At 39.8% G+C, this 24,226-nt stretch overlaps 1 protein-coding gene across 1 annotated transcript in view; it reads left to right on the forward strand.

Moving 5' to 3' along the window:
- Nucleotides 1-24,226, forward strand: part of LOC122071517 — a 64,742-nt gene that overhangs the window by 35,304 nt on the left and 5,212 nt on the right. The window contains exons 8-11 of the mRNA XM_042635919.1: nt 4,623-4,721; nt 7,302-7,364; nt 7,484-7,514; nt 9,678-9,724. Of these exons, the coding sequence (XP_042491853.1) occupies nt 4,623-4,721; nt 7,302-7,364; nt 7,484-7,514; nt 9,678-9,724 (240 nt within the window). The remainder of the gene's footprint in view (nt 1-4,622; nt 4,722-7,301; nt 7,365-7,483; nt 7,515-9,677; nt 9,725-24,226) is intronic.

A 24,226-nucleotide genomic window follows, 5' to 3' on the forward strand; every position in this document is an offset into this window, starting at 1 on the left:
GTGTGTATGCTATGGTTGGATACTGTATCAGATGATCCTGGCAGGTTTGGGTTAACTGGAGTTAACCCAGTCACCGGTCCGGTTCTGTGTGACCGGGTGTGACGCTCCTTCTATAGTAATCGCACTAAAATGGAGTCTTGGTAGAGGAGTCACCAGACTGTGGGGCTGCACTAAGGGACTGAATGCCAAAGACAAGTGCAGATCTCTCAGTAAGAGTTGCAGTAGGCTATGGAAGCATAATGGTACGTCAGCTGTCCTCTCGTAGGATCACAGCGTAAGCTTGATCCAAGTTAGGAAAGGGGTCACGTCTCAAAACCTGGGACTGCAGCTGATCAAACTCCACATTCAGAGCTGCCAAAAAGCTATAGACCCAAATCTTGCCCTCTTGCTTCTGAAAATTGGTGACATTTACAAGGTTGGAAGGAGTATACTCATAGAAGTCAAGCTCAGTTCACAATTTCCGCAACTCATGGTAATACTGTGACAGAGTATGCCCTCTTTGCCTCAGATCACGAACCTTCAGACGAAGCTCAAAGACCTGCACATCATTCCCAACTGGGAATAAATATCCTAGACAAACTTCCAGATCTTCGTGGTGGATTCAAGGAGGAGATAACCAAGTGAAAGTTGTGGCAACATGGAGTTGACAAGGAAGGCCATGACCAGAGAGTTGGTGCACTCCCACTTGCCAATCTCAGGATCGATAGTTAGACGCTTTGTGGTTCCGGTGAGGTACCTGTAGTAGCCATGGGACTTGATGTAGATGTAAACCGAGCATGAACACGTAAGGTATTTTGTGCCATCAAGTTTGATAGCATAGGGAGGAAAGTTAGGAAGAGCCGTGGTGTCTCCGCCAGTAGAAGCAAAAGAGCTGGTAGATATGGTTGCTAGGGGGCTGTGAAAATAGAAGAGACACTAGCTGGAGATAGAGAAAGCCCAAAAAAACCAAGAAAAGGCTAGAAAACCCAAAAATCGATAAAGGGAGGAAAACCCTGAGAAATCAATTTTGGGGATAATTCTAGAATAGAGACCTCAAATGGAAAAGTGGTTAGTACATACCACTACAAGAACACCAATCACAACAAACATCAAGACGATCGGAGCATCGAGTAGGGGAAAAGCATCCTAGTAATGGAAAAACAATTTTAGGGAAAAAAACCCTTAAAAAGTAATGAAATTTGGGTCTCTCAGATCATTGTAGAAGAGATTTTGCGAGCCCACAGGAAGGATGGATGGAGGCTAGAAACCCTCTTGGTGATTTAAGAAGCTTCCACCATGAGAGAGAAGCAGATGAAGAGAGATGGAGGGAGGCGCTGGGAGAGAGACAAAAATGAAAAAGAGAAAAAGAGGTGGAGAAAAGAGAGAGCCCTTAGGGTTTTGGATCCTTTGGCTCTGATACCATGTTGGATGGGGTAATGACTTGTGTCAAATATGACACTAGCCTCTTTATTTATAATAATGGAGAGAAAGTTCTAGAGAATTACAAAGACCATTAAACCCCTTAGGATTTACTTGGTAACTGATGCTTTCCCTAAAACCCATTATAACAATACAATGAGACGGGAAAAATGTGACTTTGCAATTAAGATTGGAAGTAAGACTACTAATCGCAATAAGTTAGTCGGAAAAGGTGGAACATGCAAAATGGTTCAAAGGGATAAGAGCCCTTTCCCAAAATAGTGGGATGAGTCCCATTAGCTAATTTGACCTTACCAATACTAAGGCAAGTAGTATACTGAGGCAAAACAACCAAAGAACTTGTCAAGTGATCTGATGCCCTAGAGTCGATAATCCATAGGGTATTATTAACAGACGTACTATGACCATATAAATAGGAACCTGAACTTGATGGAGTAGAATAAGCAGAACTCGCAGTTGCAAATGCAGGGAGCTTCATACTCGTTAGAAGATGCCGGAAGGCAATAAGCTTATCAAATAATAGAGAGGCTGCAGAGATGCTAGGTGCAGAGTCAGAGTCTGGGACATCAACATGGTTGGCCTGACTAGAAGTACCACCACGACCCTTCCCACACCCTTTGGTAGATGTATCAGCAAGACGGCCATTAAGCTTCCAGTAGTGCTTCTTGGTATGATGCTCCTTGCCACAGTAATCGCACTTCACTGGAACTCTAGTATAGGATCCACCAGACTGTGGGGCTACACAACGGCTTGAGTGCCAAAAGCAATTGTAGATCCCTCGGTGGGAGCGGTAATAGGCTGTGGAAGCATAGTAGTACAATGCTTGTCTTCAAGTTGTGTCATAGCATAGGCTTGCTCCAAAGTAGGAAAGGGAAACTAGCTCAAAACCTGAGCCTGTAACTAATCATATTCCACATTTCAGCCCCGCCAAAAAGTCATAGACTCTAATCTTGTCTTCTTGTTTCTGAAAGTCGGTGATGTCAATAGGAGTGGTGGGAACATACTCCTCGTAGAAGTCCAACTCATGCCATAGAGTGTACAACTCATGGTAGTAATATGACAGAATTAGCCCCTTTTGCTTCAAATCACAAACCTTCTGACGTAGTTCGAATACCTGAGCATCATTCCCAACCTGGGAGTAAATCTCATGTACAGACTTTTGTATCTTTGCAGTGGAATCAAGAAGGAGATAGCCATGAGAGATCTGTGACTGTAAGTTGACAAGGAAAGCCATAACAAGAGAATGTGCAACTCCCATTTATCAATCTCAGTACCTGTGGTAGGCCACTTTGTGGTTCCACTATAGTACCCATAATTATTGTGGGATTTGATGGAGATACAACACGAGCGTGACCACATAAGGTAGTTGGTGCCATCAAGCTTGATAGCACAAGGAGGAAAAGTGGGAAGGGTGCTAGAGATGTCACCACTAGTGGAAGCAGATGAGCTTGAAGACATGGTTACCACTCAAGGGAGCTGCACCAAGCTAATACACTAGTCAAAGGTAGAAGAAGCACTATGAAGCAGGGAAAAACCTTGAAAACCCAAAAATCGATAAAGGGAGGAAACCCAAAGAATTGATTTTGGGTAAAGCTCTGGAATAGAGTCCCGAGATAGTAAAGTGGCTAGTAAATACCACTACAAGGATCAATAGCACCAACTGCAATCATCTTCAAGCCGATCGATGCATCAAATAGGGAAAAAATACCTTGATATAAAAAATTGACCAAGGTGGTAAATCCTGAAAATTGATAAGAGAAGGTGAGATGGGTCTCTCAGATCATTGGAGAAGGGAATCTGGGAGCCTAGGAAAGAAGATGGAAGGAACTAGAGGTCTCTCTTGGTGGTTCAAGGGACTACCCAATGAGAGAGAGAGAGAGAGAGAGAGAGAGAGAGAGAGAGATGATGGAAGGAGGCATTGTGAACAAAAACCAAGAAAGAGAGATGGAGATGGGAGCCCTTAGGGTTTGGATCTAGCCTCAGATACTATGTTGAATGGAGTAATGACTTGTGTCTAACATGACACTAGCCCTCTTTATTTATAATAATGGAGAGAATGCTCTAGAATATTACTAGAACCATTAAATCCCTAAAGAACTTAAGGACCTATTTGGATTTTAACAACATTCCTAAACCCATTATTACAACAAATAGTGTTCATCGAAGAGACCAGAGGTGCAGATGGTGGACCTTTAAACCAAAAAGCGCAGGTTGGGGATGAGCCATTGGGGGATGGGTGGGGTGGTGTCAAATATTCTCTGAGTTTGTTCTCCCCTTTTCATTTTTTTTTTCCACGTTGCAGCATGATTCTGCATCGTACATGTACTTCATAATTCTATACACAACCAATAATGGGGTTAGAATTAGAATAAGAAATAAAAATAAAATATAAATTCACAATATGGTGTCCCCCCCACCCCTCAAAGACCACAAGGCAAGGTGGTTGCCTTCCCTGCATCTAGTAAGGACTACTATCGCCTTGGGGCCCCAAGAAGGTGCCTGGATGCCTAGACGCCTAGGCAATGCCTAAACAACTATGAAAGAATGGTATAAATACCTTTACATGGTATACATGTTTTTTTATCTTAAGCTCAAATTGTAATTCTATAATTTTTTTATTTACCTATGAAAAATATAAATTTATAATTATTTAAGTTTTTGAGCTTTATGAATCTTATGAATAAAAATATTGGATACTCCTGAAGTCATTATGTATGGTAGAAGGATATGCATGCTATAGTAATCAGTTCTGATATTAATCGGATTTCCATAACCAGGATAATTGAATTGGTTGTGGACAAAAATCCAATCCATTGACAGCCCTATCTTGGTTGTCTTGGTCACTCAGTGAAGATTGCATGTCCACTCCAATCGACCCCCCTAGAATTTCCTATGAACCAAACCTATCGATCTCAATTAAATTTCAACTTGACTGCTTTTGTACCTCTTGCACAGTTTATATTCTTCGAAATTCACCAACTCTGAAATACATGGCTTCATGAATGCTTAATCAATAAATCCAAACCTAGAATCTATTGCTTGCATTTATTCTCTTAAGCCCTGCATCATTACGCCACCATAACTGTTCTCTTATAGCTTGTTTGTATCTCATCAACATCCAGTAGCTAACGTGATCATTATTATTCTAGATCTGGAAAATTAGTTTTGATGTATTAGCTGATTTAATTTGTTGTATATGACAGAAACCATATCGAGTTCAAGGGGGTTTTCGTTCTTGGGCAAAAGATGGTCTACGGATTAAAGACTTGAAACCTGAGACGACTTTTACTATACTGAATGAGGTAATTATAACGTCAGTGAGATTCACCCAAAAAAAAAGAAAAAAATTTAATGATTTTTTTCTCTGGTTGATGGGTGCTCTGTGAAGTTCTTTTCTGTCTGATGATTTGCCTCTTTATTTTTTGGGATAGCTGAAATTTATTTTAACCACAGTATTTATGGCTAATGTGATTCTTCTGGTAAACTGATTAAAGTTCAACATTACTACTTATCCAGAACCCTCCGACCTGCCCAAAAAAAGTGAAAAAAATAAAAATATTAATACCTTGAATATGTCTTAGTGAAATGAGGAATCAAACTTCTTCCTTTAAATACCTGTTAGGCAGCTGTGTTCTAGGAAATCAAAAAATTAGTTTTTAAGAATGGAAAACCACCACCAGAGTGAAATAGCTTAAGAAGCTACAACAACAACAACAACTCACATTTATCCCAACTAAATGGGGTCAGCTACATGGATTGTTGCCCTCCAATCAGCTCTAATAGGGTCGTCAAACACTATCTTCATAGAGGAAAGCTAATTCACATTGCTTACACCTCATTCAATGTTTTGCAACTGAAATTCCTTCTTATACTTCAAGTTAACAAGCTTTTTAATCAGGAAAGTCTTGTTGCCAGAATTCTTCCTTTTCGTATAGTCCTTCTAGTTTCTTCTACAGTGAATAGTGTACATAGAATGGTATACGCATAAATTATAGTGTACATGGGATGATGCACACAAATAATAGTGTCCACGGAATGGTGCATGGACAAGGGTGGTGCACACCATAGTTGTTAAGGCATCGCGTCTAGGCAGTTTGCCTAAGGCCTAGGCGACTGCTGCCTTATTGCACTGCATGTTGCTTTATGTTTTGGCACTTAAACGGCGTACCCAGTGCACGAGGCTTCAGCATGTGCGAGGTTCGGGGGACCGAGAACTACGCAGCCTTATGTTTTGACACTTATTTATGCCAATTAAGTATTATATTATTCATAGGCATAAATAAGCAAATACCCCTATTTGAATCCAATAAAAATAATTTAAAAATCAAATTCCAAAAGGAAAAAAGTCAACCCTCAGTCTAAGGACAAAAACTGGATTTTTTGGTTATAGGGCCTATTTTCAACTTTCAAATGCTATGGTTTTTCTCAATTCTGAAAATTTTATAAATCTTATCATGGTAAATCATTGCTAAAAGCCAAAAGTCCGGTAAAATAATCTTTTATGCTAATGTCCATAAAATTATTTTCATTCAGGTAACTAATAGCATTTGCACACTTTAAAATAAGTTTAGCTGGAACATAACTTTGTCATTACAACTCAGATTTAAGTAATCTTAGATCCTTAGATTTGTTGGAAATCTAGTTTTGTGATATACCTAATACGAAAGATCTCATGTAAATTAAAATCATTTGACTAGTCAAACTTATTATAAAACAAGAGCATTTCTCTAAATGTTTTTTTTATGACTTAATGTGAATTAATGTTGATTTTTTATGATTTGATGTGGCTTAGTGTTGATTTTTGTTGACTTGATGTGGGTTAATGTTGATTTTTATGATACAAGGTATATGTAGCATACTAAATAATGTTAGAAAAGTGAAAAAATAAAAAATAAGACTTGGTCTCCTTTTTCGCCTTAAGGTGGGCGACTTTTCTCCTAAGTGCTTAGGCATCCCTCCGATGCCTTGGTTCACCTTTGCACTATGACAATTGTGGTGCACACACAATAGTTCATGCATAGGAGTGTTCCTCATATGTCGGTAGCAGCTTGATGGTGTTTTCTCTGTCAAGAGAAGGGAAGGTTCTGTAATTCTTCATGTGTTTGTCATGTCAGGTCTTAAGGTGAGAGTACAATATCTTTGCTTAACCATCCATTTTGGTGAGTTACTTTGTTTTCCCCAGTAGATTTATTGATCTTGATGTTTGGTAACCTCTTGCATTGACTAGAGGACTGTAATTCCATTGTTGATCATAGTGCAAGATTTAATGGACACGGTACCATGGTTTTTCCCTTTCTCCTTGGAAGGGGTTTTCACATTATAAATGTGTGTTTTTCTTTTGTGGTTGGCTTGTTTGAATTATCTGCATTATTAGCTTTGTACATACTTGGTTGTTGTGTATCTCCACTGATTTGTGCACATATGGTAATGGCTTTATTTTTCCCAACAGTGGAGACCTCTGATTAGTTGGAAAATTATGATATGCTGGTTGATAGGATTCTGTGTCATGGAGTTAATAAATGATTAACCCAAAGGGGTGGCTTAGTTTTCAGGGACCAACACTTCATAATTAAGAGGTCATGGGTTCAACTCTCCTTGGAGCCTAACTAAATAAGAAATAGCAATGATTCCTTACCTTGTTGAAATTTGCATCAATGCACATTTGGCCATACGAACTGAATAAACTCTTGGGAAGACAAAAATAAATGTTGTGTCCTTCACACACCTTACCTAATATATGTGCTCTAGTTCTAGTCATATGCTTCCATCCAAAACCTAGAATTCAAACTATTAGGGTTGAATTTCTATATGTTCATAATGTTTGGATATCTGATTCCTTTTTTAAGTTACATTACTTGGTAGTAACCTAATATTATATACAGGAAGCCGAGGCAATTCTTGAGGATATCAAGCCTACACCAGTACAGGTTATTGGGTATGGTGTGGTAAGGACCATGTTGCATTTGTGTTGCAAGTTTACTATTGACATTGAAAAGTTAATTGTATGGCCCTTAATATTGTCAATTTCGTATCTTGTTAATTCTTTTCTTGTGCTTTTGTGCAGGGCTTAGTTGCAAGCCTTTATGCTTTACTCGGTGAGTATAATTTCCATTTTTTATTTTATTTTATTTTTAAATTTACTCTATATAAAAGGAATCAAGGGAGAAACAATTAGGATATTGGGATGTACATAGTTACGGCGACCAAGCGCTTTGGTCACCTTGTTGGTGTCATGTTGCATCCTTGCCCCTCCAATACCTTAGGTTGCCTAGGTGGCATGACAACTATGGAGATGTAATAAAAAAAAATTAATTTTTCAAAACAAGATTCCATATGCTAACAACGTTTGAACTTTGTGAGATACAAAAACTCAGCCTTCTCCCAACTAAATGGGGTCAGCTACATGGATCCGAGAGAGGGAAAGAAAAAATAATAATAAGTGAGGAGGGAAAGGGAACCATCAGCAACACGAACTTTGGTATTACCTGAGGAGGGACAATAGGTAGAAAAGGTGTGTAAACCGGTCATGTAATCAGTAGCCCCAAAGTCAATTATCCAGGATTGGGAGGCTACAGATGCACTATGACCACAAACTTTAGTACCTGAGTGGGATGAGTGGGATGAGTGGGATGAGTGGGAGGCAGTGATTGGTCGTAAAGAGGAGGCAGTAGCAGTAGTAGAGGATCCCATTTGAGTCAACATACGACGAAGTATAGCCATTTCATTAGTAGAGAAGGATGCATCTGTAGTGGTGGAGCTATTAGAATCAATTGTAGTCTCGGAGACTGATTGGCCTAAGTGTTCTTCCCACAATCCTGATTACGCCCACGAGAATTAGTAGGACGTCCATGAAGCTTCCAATAAGTCTCCCTTGTGTTACGCTCCTTGCCACAAAAGTCACATTTGATAACCGGTTTGTCGGAAGAGGATGAAGTAATAGGTCAAGAACTTGTACTAGTAAAAGAAACAAGAGCAGACGATCGTAAGAAACAAGCTGTAACATCTCAGATCAATGTTTTCCCTCATCCTGTATGATCAAATAGGCTTCTTCAAGGGTGGGTGATGGATCACGATTAAGCACATTAGCCCTAATATGATCATATTCCACATTGAGACATGCCAGGAAATCATAAATGCGGAGCTCCTCTATACGCTTCTTAAACCCAACAACATTAGTCTCATAAATAGGTTGATAAATCTCATAATAATCAATCTCATTCTGCATACCCTGCAGATCAAAGTAGTATTGAGCTACAGAAAGTTCCTTTTGCGTAGCCTGATGGACCTTCTTCCTCAATTCAAAACACTGGGCACACTTGGCCATATGGGAATTAGTGGTCTTAGCGGCCTTCCAGATTTTAGCAATAGAATCAAGTAATAGATATGTCCGAGCAATAGAATGGGACATTGAATTAATAAAATAGGACATTACTATCCCGTTGGCAGCATTCCATTTATCTTGAGTAGAACCTGCAATAGTTGGACATTCTGAAGTTCCCGTGAGAAACCCGGCATAATGACGACCAGCAATCGATAAGTAGTAAGACCAAGACCAGATCAGATAGTTGCTCCATCCAACTTGATGATGCTAGTAGGAGAAGAGAGGATAGTCATGACCAGAGGAACGACCCCTTACTTCTTGAGTAACTGATATCCCAAAATCCTCAAACAAGAATCTGCCATGGGTACAAATTCAACAAGCAATTACAAGAGAGGACAACTAATCCAAATCTAATCAAGGATATAGATTGAGTATAAGCAGCGCTAAGACAAAGGCCCCAGTGGGAGAGAGCCTAGGAGAGGTAAAATTGGCCTCTTTATAGAGAGCTTGGAGTGGTTTTTTATTTTTTTATTTTTTTTCTTTTTAACAAGTTAACTTTGATGTTGTAATGAAAATTTTCTTTGTTGCCAGTAATTAAAAGAAAGAAAAAAGATATTGTTTTTGACCCTTCTTCAACCCCCCCCCCCCCCAAAAAAAAAAGAATAAAAAAACTGAAAACTATACTAGAGAATCTATTAGATTAGTTGTAAATGAGAATATTATGTGCATCAGAGACTTTGACCCTTATGTTTTGTTAATGTGGAGGGTAGAGAACGTTGGTTTTTATAATTGTAATCCTTTTTTCGTTTAGGAACCAGTTACTACTTTTAATTTTTCCTATCAAAACTCAATGTTTGTATATTTTCATTTTAATAGATTTTAAATTGATTGATGTTTAGAAATTTTCCCACACTAAAATTATATATTTTGATCGCAGAGTGGGAGAAGACACTGCAACTTATTGGAGTTGTTGGCTTAGGGCAGGTACTCGTTCTTCATTCACTAATAAGTTAGTGTTGGTGATCTTCAAACACTGTGTGATGAGCTATATCTAATGTCTGCAACTGCATGGAATACAACTCCCCATACCCCCCACCCCAAAAAAATAATAATAAAACAAAATAAAATAAAATATAATTGAATGATAGATGCTCTACACTGTGCTACATTCTTTTTTATGATCATAATATTCCAATGGATGCTCTTTAACAACCGTAGTTGTCAAGGCGTCGCCTAGGCGTCCAGGCGGTTTGCTTGGGGCCTAGGCAACAGTCGCCTTATTGCACTGCATGCCGCCTTGTGTTTTGGCACTTATTTATGCCAAATATCATTTAAGTAAATGCTTTTAAAATTTGTTATTTCATTTACTTAAGATGATATTATTTATAAATAAGCAAATACCCCCTTTATTTGAATCCAATAAAAATAGTTTAAAAATCAAATTCTAAAAGGATAAAAAGTCAACCTCCCAGTCCAAGAAAAAAAAATTGGATTTTGGTTATAGGGGTGATTTTCAACTTTTAAATGCTGGAGTTTTTCTCAATTATGAAAATTTTATAAATTCTATCATATTAAAACATTACTAAAACCCAAAAGTCCGGTAAAATAATTTTTTGTTTTGATATCCATAAAATTATTTTCATTCAGGCAATTTTAACAGCATTCTCACACTTAAAAATGAGTTTGACCGGAGTATAACTTTGTCATTACAACTCAGATTTAAGTAATCTTAGACTTGTTGGAAAGCGGGTTTTATATTATAACTGATACAAAAAGTCTCATATAAAAATAATATCATTTGACCAGTCAAACTTATTATAGAACCAGAGCATTTCTCTAAATTTTGATTTTTTATAACTTAATGACTTAATGTTAATTTTTTATGATTTTATATAGCTAAATGTTGACTTTTAATGACTTAATGTTGCTTAATCTTGATTTTTTATGATACAATGTATATATAGCTTACTAAATAATGTTAGAAAATAGGAAAAATAAAAAATAACAATTGGTCGCCTTGTTTGCCTTAAGGCAGGCGCCTTCTGGCCTAAGCTCTTAGACAACCCTCCACCGCCTTGGCGCCGTGACAACTATGTTAACAACTCCAATGAACCGACTGTTGGTCTACTTTAACTGTGTATATGTTATCGGGGATATGACAATTGTGGTGTTTTCATTGTTGTCAACACTGTGAGACTCAACACTCACACAATCTATGACAGATGATAATGTGACATGGCAGTACAGTCGACAGAGCAACAGTATAGAGTGGCAATGCGGATTAGAGAAGTGTCCAGGCAGTGTACTGATGTCGGCGGGCATCTGCATTGATGTGACAGGGTTCACAGGAGTTTTGGCAGTAGTGGAGTGGTCAAACATTGATATGGCAATGTTCAAAAGTGTCAGGGCAGTGCAGGCAGTGTCAGATAGTGACTACGCAGCATAGGCGATGACATGGTAGTCAAGGTTTGCTTGCCAGTGATTTTGAGGTTTATGAAATTAGTTGGTAGGTCAGGTATTGATTGGGATATACTGGGCAATGTTGGAAATGTCAGTCTGAGAATGGACAGATGGGTCAACTTTGGAGCCAATCTGGGCAGCCAAAATGGCCGAGTTGGAAGGTGGCATGAACTGGAAAGTTGTAGATCATCGAGTCATCTTTCCAACACAACTGAAGTCACCTCGATTTGATTCATGATGGAGTTATGGCCGTTTTCGTATGATCACTCAAGACATGCCAAGTGTTTGACAAAATGCCCCAAAAAAGTGCCGCATACATACATCGTTCGAAATCTAGTCAAAATTTCAGCAGAATTTTGGTGTTTTTTTCTTTTGCCGAAACGAAATAAGGCCCGAAATAACATTTGTACAAAATTTCAGTATCGTTTCGGTATCTCGCTTGCCTCGGTACATTCCATGTGTTATAAATACCAAATCTCGGTCGAAATTTCGGTATTTCGGTCAAAATTTCAACTCTGTCTCGCCTGTCTCAGTGGTTTCGGTTCCATTTGCATATTTTGAAGGAAAAACACTCTAAGTCTCCAACAAGCCTCTAATTAGCCATGTCATCACACATTTTGACTTCTATTGGACTCCTACAAGATCTACACATTCAAAGCTTAGGAAAGGTAAAGTTCTTTCTCCAAAACAAGGTAAAATTTTCAGAACTGTTCAATGGTTGCTGCCAAACAAAGGTGCAACTCTAAAACAATGTCATGTTCTAATATTTTTGCATTTTTATATTCTAAGCATGTTTATTAACCTTAAAATAAGTTACCCACCAAGTTTCAGGTCAAAATATGGCCGTTTGACCACCGAAACAGTTAACTGAAACAAACAAAAAAAAATACACCATTTCGGTCGAAATTTCGCCGTAACGAAACCAAACTTCAGTTTTTGAACCCACTGAAACAAAACAAGATTTCGAACCTTGCATACATATGAGTGTTTTAGTGCATGGGAGTTGATGTGTGGGCCCCCACTTGATGATGTCGCATTGATGAGATGCACAGTGGCATGATGACATGGGTATGGTAGCTAATGTAGGCATGGTGATGACACATGTTGACAACACAAGAGATGACATAGGGCATGTTAGCATGCATGCATACATGGGGATGAGATGCTGGGATGGAATGCATAGTTTATGAGATGTGCATGTGTTGATAAAGGTGATGGTATCTTAATGCATGGCATGATGGATGCATGAGGAGGTTTGCATGGTGTGATGTATGACATGGCAGCATGATGTTTGGCTATACAATGATATGGATGTGATGGGGAAGCATGCATGCTTGATGCATGATGATATGTGTTATGGTAAAAATATACTTGCCAGTGACATCTCGGCACATGAGACCAAGATCTGAATGACAGGATTGAACCAAACCATTGAACTGGAATCATTGAACCAGATCTAGGGATTGAAGAAATAGACCAAGACCGGGTCAAGGACTAATCACTGTCAAGCCTACGCCCGTGGCTCGGTACACGAGCGGCCGATCAACCGAGCAACCTGCAGTCGTTTGGTGACTCCAATAAAGAAAACTTGTCATATGAGGAAATCCACTCCTAGTCCAATACGTAGGCTCCAAGCAAAGAGTAAATATATTTTAATCGGGAAACATCACCTACAAGAACTCTGTCATCCCTGAAAGGAAGGAGAATCCCCCTCAATGAGCGGGAAATGGAAAGTTCTAATAACAAGAATATCCGCCATTAACACACCCTCCAAGTATAGCACTTGCCATATTCAGACTCCTACTGAGAATAAGAGACTTGCCTAAATAAGGACTCTCCATGACCGCCACTCCACAACTCTAATACCCAGGTAAGCCCCCCTTTCTGGGGGATGGAGACTTTTACATTCTATTTAGAATTACTGTTATAGGGAGATCTGACGTAAGTATCAGAGAGCCCCGCTGGATCAGCCCAACGCTCACTCTCTTGTGTTTTCTGTTCTCTCTTCTGTGTAGATCGTACAGAAGTCCTAGGACGATTTCTCGTCGTAGCAATATGCATGCATGTTGTTTGATGCATAGGTGGCAAGTGACATAGCATCATCATGATAAGATGGTAGGCTTAATGGCAACACAGCATAAGCTGCAGACAGAGAGCATGCTTCCATGCCCACATAGGGCCCATCAGGTAGGCAAGCAGGCTACGTTGGCCACATTTGCAAGCGGCAAGCAACATCGGCTTGCTTGTCGTGCCACATGTGCACGAGCAGGCTACAGGGTCTTGGCCATAGGGGGGTTGGTTCCTTGCTCTAGAGACCAAGTATCAGAATGCCTACAAGTTGTTCGATGAAATGATGCAAAGAAGCACCTTAAATGCAGCCCTCTCGGTAAGTTGTCTTTGAGACTCATTAATTTGAAGTTCCAGATCTGCCAAGGCCGTCCAATTGGAACCGGTGGCCGTAGATTTCTCGCGTGATCCACAGAGTCATTGACACAAGGCGGGTTTGATTCCACGGGAAGAAGCCGATTGTCTGAGCTTTCCTGGAATCTATGTGCCATGCAACATAACAACTTGTCCTGATCCGATGTAACGCTTGAGTGTGATAATCGTCATCAATATGCCATTTTGTGCTATCTTGTGAGCCCCGGGTGCAATATGCCCATTTAATGGCTGCGGCCTTTCCCGCCTAATCAAGAGGCTAGCTTTGGTATAACATGTGCCTACGGTGTGCCATTTGGAGATTCCAAATATCGGGCATAACTCTCCTGCATCTTCGAGCCTTCGCCGATTGTTTGAACCTAATCCAAGTGTGCATATTGCTCTTGCGTTTGGAATACAAGATTGAAAGGGTGCTATTAGCCCTGCCAAGCCATGACTTCCCGCATGTCATGATTCTCGGTTGTGTTATGCAAGTAAATAAAAGCCACACACCTAGATTTCTTAACTCGTTCCTATTAGCCGTGCTGGTTGTGAATCCCTTCTTTGCCTCGAAGCCAATCCAAAGAGCAGTATTCCACCCGCATTTTAGAATGCTGATCGAACTTTTGTTAGTCACGCCACTTAACCGTATACATATACAGATGCCACACAAAATCATTAGATTCCATTTAGGCTCATCTCGGCTCTCCCCCCACGGTTCAAAAACTTGTTTTGTTTCAGTGTTTCGGTGGTTTCATATACCGAATTTTTTCCAAAATAGTGTACTTTTTTCCATGTGTTTCGCTTGGCCATTTGGGGGGGGGGGCTAATGACTGAAGTGGCCAAAGTTAGTGAAATGAGCGAAACGATATGATTGAGATGGCCGGAATTTTGACAAAATAGTGCATTTGTTTTTGGCGAAATGAGAAATTTTGAAATGCAATTACTGAAATATGACCGAGATGACCGAAATTATAGACTTTTGTGTTTTGTATGCCAGTTCGTTTCGGTAAAAGTAAAAATTCTGAAATATCCAAAATCTCGCCGATATATCGCCGAGTTTTCCAACCATGCTTGAGTTTCAATTGAGCACAACTTGCTCAATACAAGTCCGATTTGAGTGATTGGAAAGCTTGTGAACTCCATGTGAACAGCAGAAGGTCCCTAGCACAAGTGTGGGAGGAAAATAGAAAGTAAAGTGGGCTGAAATGCAAAAATACTTGAGAGATGCTAGTCGATCATATCTAAGGCAATGAAAACTCCTTCTATTTGATGTTAATGTTAGGGAAATAATCCTAAGGATTGTCCCCTCACTATGATTAGAACACACATAAACATTGGAGAGTTGTTACAGAGAAAGAACATGAACTAAGGGACTTTAGAACCATACCTGTTGTTAAGATATGTACCACGATATGGGGAGTGTCCCCATCGTGGATGAGTTTTACTTCCTTGCTTTAGTTTATTTATTTCCCTAGTTAGGATAGATCTCTACTTACTAATTAGGATAGACTTCCTATTTTGTCTTGCTTGTGTCACAAAGACTTAGTTTCCTAGTTTGATTGTACTACTTTTTCTGTTAATAAATATTGATGGTAGGGGGGGACTGGAGAATACAATCGGCTGCTCCCCTCTTGCAGTCTCTCTTCTCTTCGTCTCTTGTTCTCTTGTTCTCTTCTTCTCTCTTAGCCTCCTTCTCTCTTCTCTTACTCTCTTAAGTCACTGGTTACAGATCTTGGGTTTTGTAACATGGTATCAGAGCTGTAACCAGAAGCAATTTTGAGAGTCGTTCCAAGGTCTTTTGCATCTGATGAAACCCTAGTTCTTATAAAAAAAAAAGAACTAGGGTTTCCATGAAGATTATTTGTATAAATAAAATATCTGCTGCTAATTCTACTACTACTGATCCCCATGGTTGCTGATTTCTGCTATCGTTTCTGATCCAAGCCTCCATCTGCTGCTGCGATTTTATTATTAGTTGCTGGTTTCGGTTTCGAATCTGGTGTATCTATCATTTTCCACTGGCGTCGATTGGTTCTTTGTTTTCTGCTACTGATAATCAATTGCTGATGTTGTTGATAGATTGATTCTTTCCATGAGCTGCTGCAATACTGCTGATCGAATAAATCTGTGCTGAAGTTTTGTTCGTGTTTTCTACTTCTGAATATGTCCGAATGGATTCTTGCTGCTAATTGAACATATGTTGCAAGGTTTTGCTGATTTTTTGAAACAGAGTCAACCTGTTCCTATTGATTTCTGGTATTTGTTGGTTATCAGCCACCTTTCTTCCCTGATTTTCTGCCATGGTTATCGAAGGAAGAAGCTTGATTTCCGCTGCTCTTACTCTGCTCGCGATCAGGTTTCCGTAAGTCAATGGGTTTCCTCCCTGGTTTTTGCTTCTTTCATTATGGTTTCCGCTGTCGCTGGTTACATGTTTGGTTGAGAAGTTTTGAGGTTGAAGATAACCTCAAAATCAGAATCGTGAGTTGTTACATTACCCCTCTTTTAGCCCTTAATTGTTTACTTATTTGACTTTCCATATTAATAGCCCTCCTTTACTCCTTAGTTACACATTGCCATAAAGACACCCATCTCACACGTTACCTTATTTCAAGGCATCAAAACTTCTTTTTTCTTTAGTTTCCCCTTTTAACCATATCATTGACCCTCCTTTACCCTCTTATTTACATATTGCCATTGAATTATTTCCCCTTCCTAGTTTACCCTTTGGCCTTGGATTGTGATTTTAATTATAGTTTCCTTTTATTACTAAATTACCATTCCACTTTGGAACTTGTGATTAATTACAATCGTCTCATTCCCTTTGCAATTTCAATTTATTTACCAGATTGCCACCCATCTTTGGACACTTCAGATTTGCCAAATTGCCATTACTATTATATATTTTCCTATCCTAGAGCCTTGTCACCTACCATGTACCCTCTTGGACACTAATAATTACGATTCTGCCATCACCCTTTGTTATTTGCCTATTGTGCACTTGCGTGGGTCTATGCCGAACCCAATTGGGTATTTTGACCTCGCTCCCGCATCAATTGAGGATTGCATGATGTAATTACAAAATTACCATTAGATATATAAATCTACCAAATTATTGCTTTGGTCGGCTCGGGATCACCTCAATTTGGAATTTATAGTTACTTGCATGCATGGCAATTGGAGTTCTCTATTCAGATTTGCTTCCATCAGGGGGAGATTGAAAATTCTTTTCATGGGTTGCTCTTGATTATGGGATTATATGTACTGCTCATCCTTTGATATGCTAATTATTGGACATAGTATGTCCATGTGTAATGTTACACGTGAGGGGGAGATTGGAGTTAGTATCTACTCAATTGCAGTTCTTATATTATTTGCTTTATTCTGGTACTTGTTACCTTGGCACCTGATGCTGCTACTTGCTTACCCCGGCAACCTGATGCTGCTACTTGCTTACCCCGGCAACCTGATGCTGCTACTTGCTTACCTCGGCACCTGATGCTGCTATTTGCTTACCTCGGCACCTGATGCTGTTACTTGCTTACCTCGGCACTAATGCTGCTACTTGCTTACCTCAACACCCGATGCTACTACTTGCTTACCCCGGCACCCGATGTTGCTACTTGCTTACCTCGGCACCCGATGCTGCTACTTGCTTACCCCGGCACCCGATACTGCTACTTGCTTACCTCGGCACCCTGATGTTGCCTCTTGGTCCCTAACAACCTGATGTCGATATATGCCTACCTCCGTAACCTATTGTTGCTACTTCCTACCTATTACCTGCCTTCCTTGGGAAGCGCCTTTGATGCTACTGACTTTATGATGTGGATGATTGGAGTTCTCTCTGTGCTCTCTAGCGTCTACCACTACTACTCAAGACCGGTGTTATGTTTAATTTTCTATTCTTGTTGGTCCAAGCTGGAAGTTTTCTTTTGATAGATGTATACTCCAGCTAGGGGGAGTGTTAAGATATGTACCACGATATGGGGAGTGTCCCTATCTTGGATGAGTTTTACTTCCTTGCTTTAGTTTATTTCTTTCCCTAATTAGGATAGATTTCTACTTACTAATTAGGATAAACTTCCTATTTTGTCTTGGTTGTGGCACAAGGACTTAGTTTCCTAGTTTGATTGTACTACTTTTGGTGTTAATAAATATTGATGGTAGGGGGGACTAGAGAATACAATTGGCTGCTCCCCTTTTGTAGTCTCTCTTCTCTTCTTCTCTCTTAGTCTCCTTCTCTCTTCTCTTACTCTCAAGTTACTGGTTACAGATATTGGGTTTTGTAACACTTGTAATGCAGTTTGGGAAGCTTCCTGAAGCTTTAATGATGAATTAGGTTCCTCACGCTTGAAGATGGATCCCTCGAATAAACCTCTAGGGTCTTCTACAGTCTCCCTCACGGATCTCTCTCATAGCTTTGTGAGTCTGTGTTTTCTCGTAACGTGACTGCAGTCTATAGGGACCGTAGAGTGACAACTTATAGTAGTCCACCCAGCCCTAACCACTCCCACAATGGTTGGGCTGGGCCTATCCTTCAAAGTGGGCCAACAACACACTATAGGCGCATATGGATCACCCATATTAGTGTGGCCCAAAACCCAACATTCTCCCTCTTAGACAACACTAGTATTAATTAGGCTCTAATACCATGTAACAGTATCAAACCCTAACAAATCAGCAAACAAAGGAGAAAAAAGAAGAAGAAGAAAGAAAGAAAGATAGAAAACAGAGAGAGAGAGAGAGAGAGAGAGAGAGAGAAGAATCTTGCTAGATTGAATATCTAGCCAATACTAATTACCAGTAAGGTTATGACTTAAACAAGCAAATTACAATACTACTCATAAACCACCATATACTATCATAAACACCCTTGGAATAATGGTAAGGCCTAGTAACACTTAACAGTTGGAAATAGTTTAAACCTCAGGGGATATATGTTATGGCAGGATCTCATACACAACTAGTAAATGTTAGATCAAGTATTGAATCACAGCAACAATTGATGGGGACATCCACGTGTACCAACGGTGTAAGCGCAAGACCCAGCCACGTTTGCACTCTATTTGGCTGGAGGAGGGTCTCACAGAAGGAAACTAGAGGAAAGAAGAAGGAAGGAGAGAGAATTGAACCAGCCTTCCCAGCACTGGATACAACTCTCTCTCCTCCCAATCGGCCAATATATGTGGCCCCCACTAGATCTTGTTCAGTTTAGTATTTTTGCTTTAGTTTGTCTTATTATTTAGTTGTTTTGAATAAATAGGAAACTAGATATTTATCTTATTGGTCTATTAGGTATTTTCTTTATTTCAGAGATTCAACAACAACAACAAACAACAAGGCTTAGCCTTATCTCAACTAAATGGGGTCAGCTACATAGGTCCGCCAAAAAAAAAAAAAAACTTTAGGACATCCCACTCATAAACAATCGGCAACTCGGATCCTAGCCCTCCAGAAAGCTCTATTAGATGCCATATTAGGGTGAAGACTTTACTTTTGCATGTCTCTTCTAACTAGCTCATTAATGGTCATTTTTGGCCTGCCCCTAGCCCTTTTAGCTCCATTCAACTGCATCTGGTCATTCTTTCGTACTGGGGCATCCAAAGGCCTCCTTTGGACATGCCCAAACCATCGTAACCGACATTCTCTGAGCTTATCCTGAATTGGTGCAACTCCTAAATCCGTTCTAACTTGGTCATTCCTTATTCTATCTCTCAGGGTTTTGCCGCTCATCCATCTCAACATCCTCATCTCAGCCACACTCAACTTATCTATGTTACGCTTCTTGACTGCCCGACATTCTGCACCATACATCATAGCTGGTCTTATGGCTGTCCTGTAGAATTTTCCCTTAAGCTTTACAGGAATACGTCGGTCACATTACACTCCAGACGCCCCTCTCCATTTCATCCATCCTACTTTAATTCTGTGGGAAACATCATCATCAATCTCACATTCTTTGTTTAAAATAGAGCCCAGATATCTGAAACAGTCACATTGCGGGATCTCTCTCCCCTCAATTTTCACTTCCTCGCAATTATTCCTCAATCGACTTAAGTTACACTTCATATATTCCATCTTTGTTCTACTTATCTTAAGACCTCTCGATTCCAGAGTATATCTTCATAGTTCCAACTTATCATTAATCTTTGGCATTGTTTCACTGACCAATACAATATCATCTGCAAAAAGAATGCACCATGGGACCTCTCCTTGAGTATTCCTGGTTAATTCATCCATGACCAGTGTAAATAGGTAAAGGCTCAATGCGGATCCTTGGTGTAACCCAATATTAATCGGGAACTCAATACCTTGGCCTCCCACAAATCTCACACTAGTCACCATATCTCCATACATGTCTTTAAGCATATCCACGTATTTACTTGACACTTCTTTCTTCTCTAAAACCTGCTAGATTAGATCTCTGGGAACCCTGTCGTAGGCCTTTTCTAGGTCAATGAAGACCATATGAAGATCCCTCTTGTAGGTTCTGACTTTTTCCATAAGCCTCCTAAGTAGGTAAATCCCGTCTGTAGTGGATCTCCCAGGCACGAAACCGAATTGTTTCCCTGAGATATTAGTTTCTCTTCTTAAATGAACTCCTATTACCTTCTCCTATAGTTTCATAGTATGACTCATAAGTTTTATGCCTCTATAGTTGTTGCAGCTCTGGATATTGCCTTTATTTTTGTAAATTGGGACAATAATGCTTCTCCTCCACTCATCAGGCATCTTATTCGTGTTCATAATCTTGTTAAACAGCCTAGTCAACCAAACAACTCCATGTGGTCCCAAACTCTTCCACACTTCAATTGGGACCTCATCTGGGCCTGGTGTCTTCCCTACTTTCAGAGATTGTTTTCCTAAAGTAACTCTTTTTATTTTTGGTAGTATTTTTCCATTATATTTGTAAGGCCATTGGCCATCAGTTTTTTTCAATGGATGAAAATTATTAAAGCAAGAAGAACAGCCCCAACCCCCCACGATTTCCTCTCTCCCTCAATCTCGTTTCTCCCTTTTTCTCTCTCATTAGTCCCTCTCTTTCTCGCTGTTCTCTCTCTTCTCGTCTCTCTCTCATCCTCTGTCTTTCTCGGTTACTGCTTCATTGCTGTATCTATTGTTCGTGAACTGCTGAAGGCTCCATCACTCATACAAGCTCCATTAGAACTATTAATGATCACTTCAACCACAAGCTGGATTTTCACCATCAACCAAAGTGGATCACACCTCTGTAATTTTTGGAAGACCTTGGTTTCTTTTCTTCTCCTCAGATCTGGACAGCAATAAGGTAAGTAAATCTCTTCCCTATTCCACCTCCATTGATTCCTTTGTTACCTTTCCATCCCCTCCACTGAAATCTGAAACTGTCCTCTGTTTTCACGCCTTTTATTTTCTGTTGTCTTTAAAGAATCCCTGCTGATTTACTTTTACTAGCTGGCTGATTTCAGAGAACTATATGGTTTGTTTATCATGCTTTGTGTCTTAGCTGATTTGTGATAAACCTAACATATACATGCTGTTATGTTCCCTTCCCCATATCCCCATTTGATGCTTAAGTAGTTTATGCGTTTTTCTGCTTAGATTATTATTGATCATTGCTGCTTTGTTAATTAGTCCATTATTTTGCATGCTAAATCTGTTTTATTGTTGAGCTCTATTGAACCTAACCCAATCCAAGCCCTATTGAGTTTATCTTGTTCAGTAGTCCCTATAGGAGACCTAGTTGTCTAGGCACCCTCCTATATCAACAATCCATTACAACAAAGCCTTGAAACCCCACTTGAGTGTACTGTTGTGCAGGGTTCTTGATCAACAATAGCACCAGCGTTCAAATACAGCCAAACAATGCTTCCCAATAGTGGAATCGAGCCTTTGAGTGACCTTCAACAGATTCCTAAAATGCAGAACAGATTACTCCCTCAGATCAATGGAAAAAAGAAAAAAGAAAAAGAAAATAGAAGATAGAAATACAGGATAAAATAGGATAACTGGATTGATTCTCTCTCTCTCCCGAGGCTCACCCATGGGTATATCACCCTCTCAAGGCATCTCACCTCTCAACTGAATCGCACAGCTTCATGAAGAAAACTTCAAACATTCATTATCTCAAATCATTGGAGGCTCTCTCCCTTCTTGTATTAATGACTTTCAATTACAAGGAGAGGAAAAATGAAAACAAGAAAATAGAAATAGTGTGCATGCCTATAGAAGGCTGCCAAATTGTGACTAGGTCCCCCCCCCCCCCTTTACAAATTATAAAGTAAAATAGCAATCTATCAAAATAGAAACTAAAAACCCAATAAATCTTGTAATTGAAACCTAATTAATGCCTAGTAATGAAACATAGAAAACTGAAAATAATATCTTCCTAGTAGCCAATTACAAGAATAGTGTTGTAAAATGGGGTACAAGGGTAGAATTGTCTTATTTTGGGTATTTTAGTCTTGTATTCATTCTAGACTGTGCTCCTCCATATTATAAATAAAGATGGCATGTGTCCCATTAGACACAAGTCATTATACCGTTCAACATGGTATCAAATCCTTAAATCCAATTGAGGCCTCCCATATCTTTCTCTCGAGCCTCTCTCACCTTCTTGATTTCTTAAGAACAACACCTCCCACCGGCCCCTCTCTCTCTCTCGTCTCTTCTTCTCTCACCCCCCTTTCGGTGGTAGCTCCTTAAACCACCGAGAGTCACTTCTAGTTCCTTCTTTCTTCTAGTTTGTGCTCTTAGGTCTCTCCTCTCTAATGATCTCAGAGACCCAGCCCTTTTTTTCCTTAATCGATTTTCATGGTTTTCACTCTGATCGATTTTTTATGCCAGGGTGGTTCTTCCCTGCTTTTTACACTGATCAGCTTTAAATATGTCTCCCTATAATGTTGCCTACTTGTTTTGTGGCCTATGTTAGCCACCTTATCATCTCAAGAGAGCTTTCCAGGTAAAAAAAGAAAAAATAACCAGAGATTGACTTTTTCAGGGTTTTATACTCTTATCTATTTTTGGTATTCAGAATTTTTACTTGCTTTTCGGTGCTTTTGCTGCTTGTGCTAGGTCTATTAGGCTTGTTCCAGCTATTCTTCATCCCTGCGGCTTCTTTGAGTGGTCATTATGTCAGAAATTTTGATTGCATTCACTGGTGGTGATAGGAACTCCTTTGGCAATCATCCCACATTCCCTATGTGTGCTATCAAGCTTGATGGTACTAACTATCAGATACGATCACGCTTGTGCTGCCTCTATTAAATCTGTTATTATGGATATCTTACTGGAGACACAAAGCGGCCCACTAAAGGTATAGTTGTTGATAAATGGGAATGTGCAAATTCCCTTCCTCGTCAACTCTATCCAGCTATAGAATGCTCGTGGCTATCTACTTCTTGATTCCACTGCTAAGATGTAGAAGGCTGCATAGGACACTTATTCCCGGGTTGGGAATGATGGTTAAGCTTTCGAACTTCGCAAGAAGGTTCATGAACTGAAGCAAAAGAAGCTAAATTTGTCACAATATTATTTTTAGTTGCGAACTATATGGCAAGAGTTGGATTTTTATGAGGAGTTCGTTCACTCCACCCCTACTGATGTTATTAGCTTCAAGAATATGGGAAGATAATTCGATTACATGATTTCCTGGCAAGGCTGAATGTTGAATACAATCAACTATGGGCTCATGTTCTGAGTCGTAACCCTTTTCCTACTCTGGAGCAAGCCTCTTCTTTGATTAAGCTTGAGGACAACCACTATTCTACTATGCTGCCACAACCTATTATCGCTCCCCTAAAGAGATCAGCTCTTGTTTCTGGCACTCAGCCCCATAGTGAAGCCCCACGGTTTGGTGGCTCCTCTACCAAAGCACCTATGCAATGCGTTATTGCGGTAAGGAGCCCATACCAAGGTGCATTGTTGGAAGCTCCATGGCAATCCTGTTGATGCGTTTGGAAAAGGTAGTGGTAATTCCACTCATGCCAACCATATTGAGGCATTTGATCCTACACCAATCACTTCAGCGGTTTCTCTATCGTCAAATAAACTTCTTGCCTTTCGGCATCTTCTGACTAGGTTGGACCCTCGTCAACCTACATTTGCTTGTTCTACCTCCGCTTTTTCTACTGCAAACTCCACCCCTGCTAGTTTTGGTACCTATTTGTGTGGTCATAGCACATTTGTTCAGTCCTCCCCGTTATCGACTTTGGGGCATCAGATCACATGACAAGTTCTTCTATCTCGGTCTGCTGCTCCCTGAAATGGTAATGGTAAGGTTTGGTTAGCTAATGGGACTCTTTCCACTACTTTTGGAAAGGGCTCTGTTCACTGTAATCCTCCATTATCACTTTCGTCTGTTTTGCATGTTCCATCCTTTCCCACTAATTTATTGTCCATTAGTACCCTCACTTCTAGTCTTAATTGCAAAGTCACATTTTTTCCTTCTTATTTTATGTTTTTCAGAATCGGGTAACATGGGTTATGATTGGCTCTGGTAGAGTGTGAGGTGGTATATATCTGCTTGATGATGGATCTTCTTCGATCTCTGGTCAAGCTCTTCAGACATCTTCATCACCTCCCAATCCTAAGTTACTACAGTGGCACCATCGGGTGGGACATCTT

Source organism: Macadamia integrifolia, chromosome 1 (assembly GCF_013358625.1).
Source record: "Macadamia integrifolia cultivar HAES 741 chromosome 1, SCU_Mint_v3, whole genome shotgun sequence".
In the NCBI taxonomy this organism is placed as follows: Eukaryota; Viridiplantae; Streptophyta; class Magnoliopsida; order Proteales; family Proteaceae; genus Macadamia; species Macadamia integrifolia.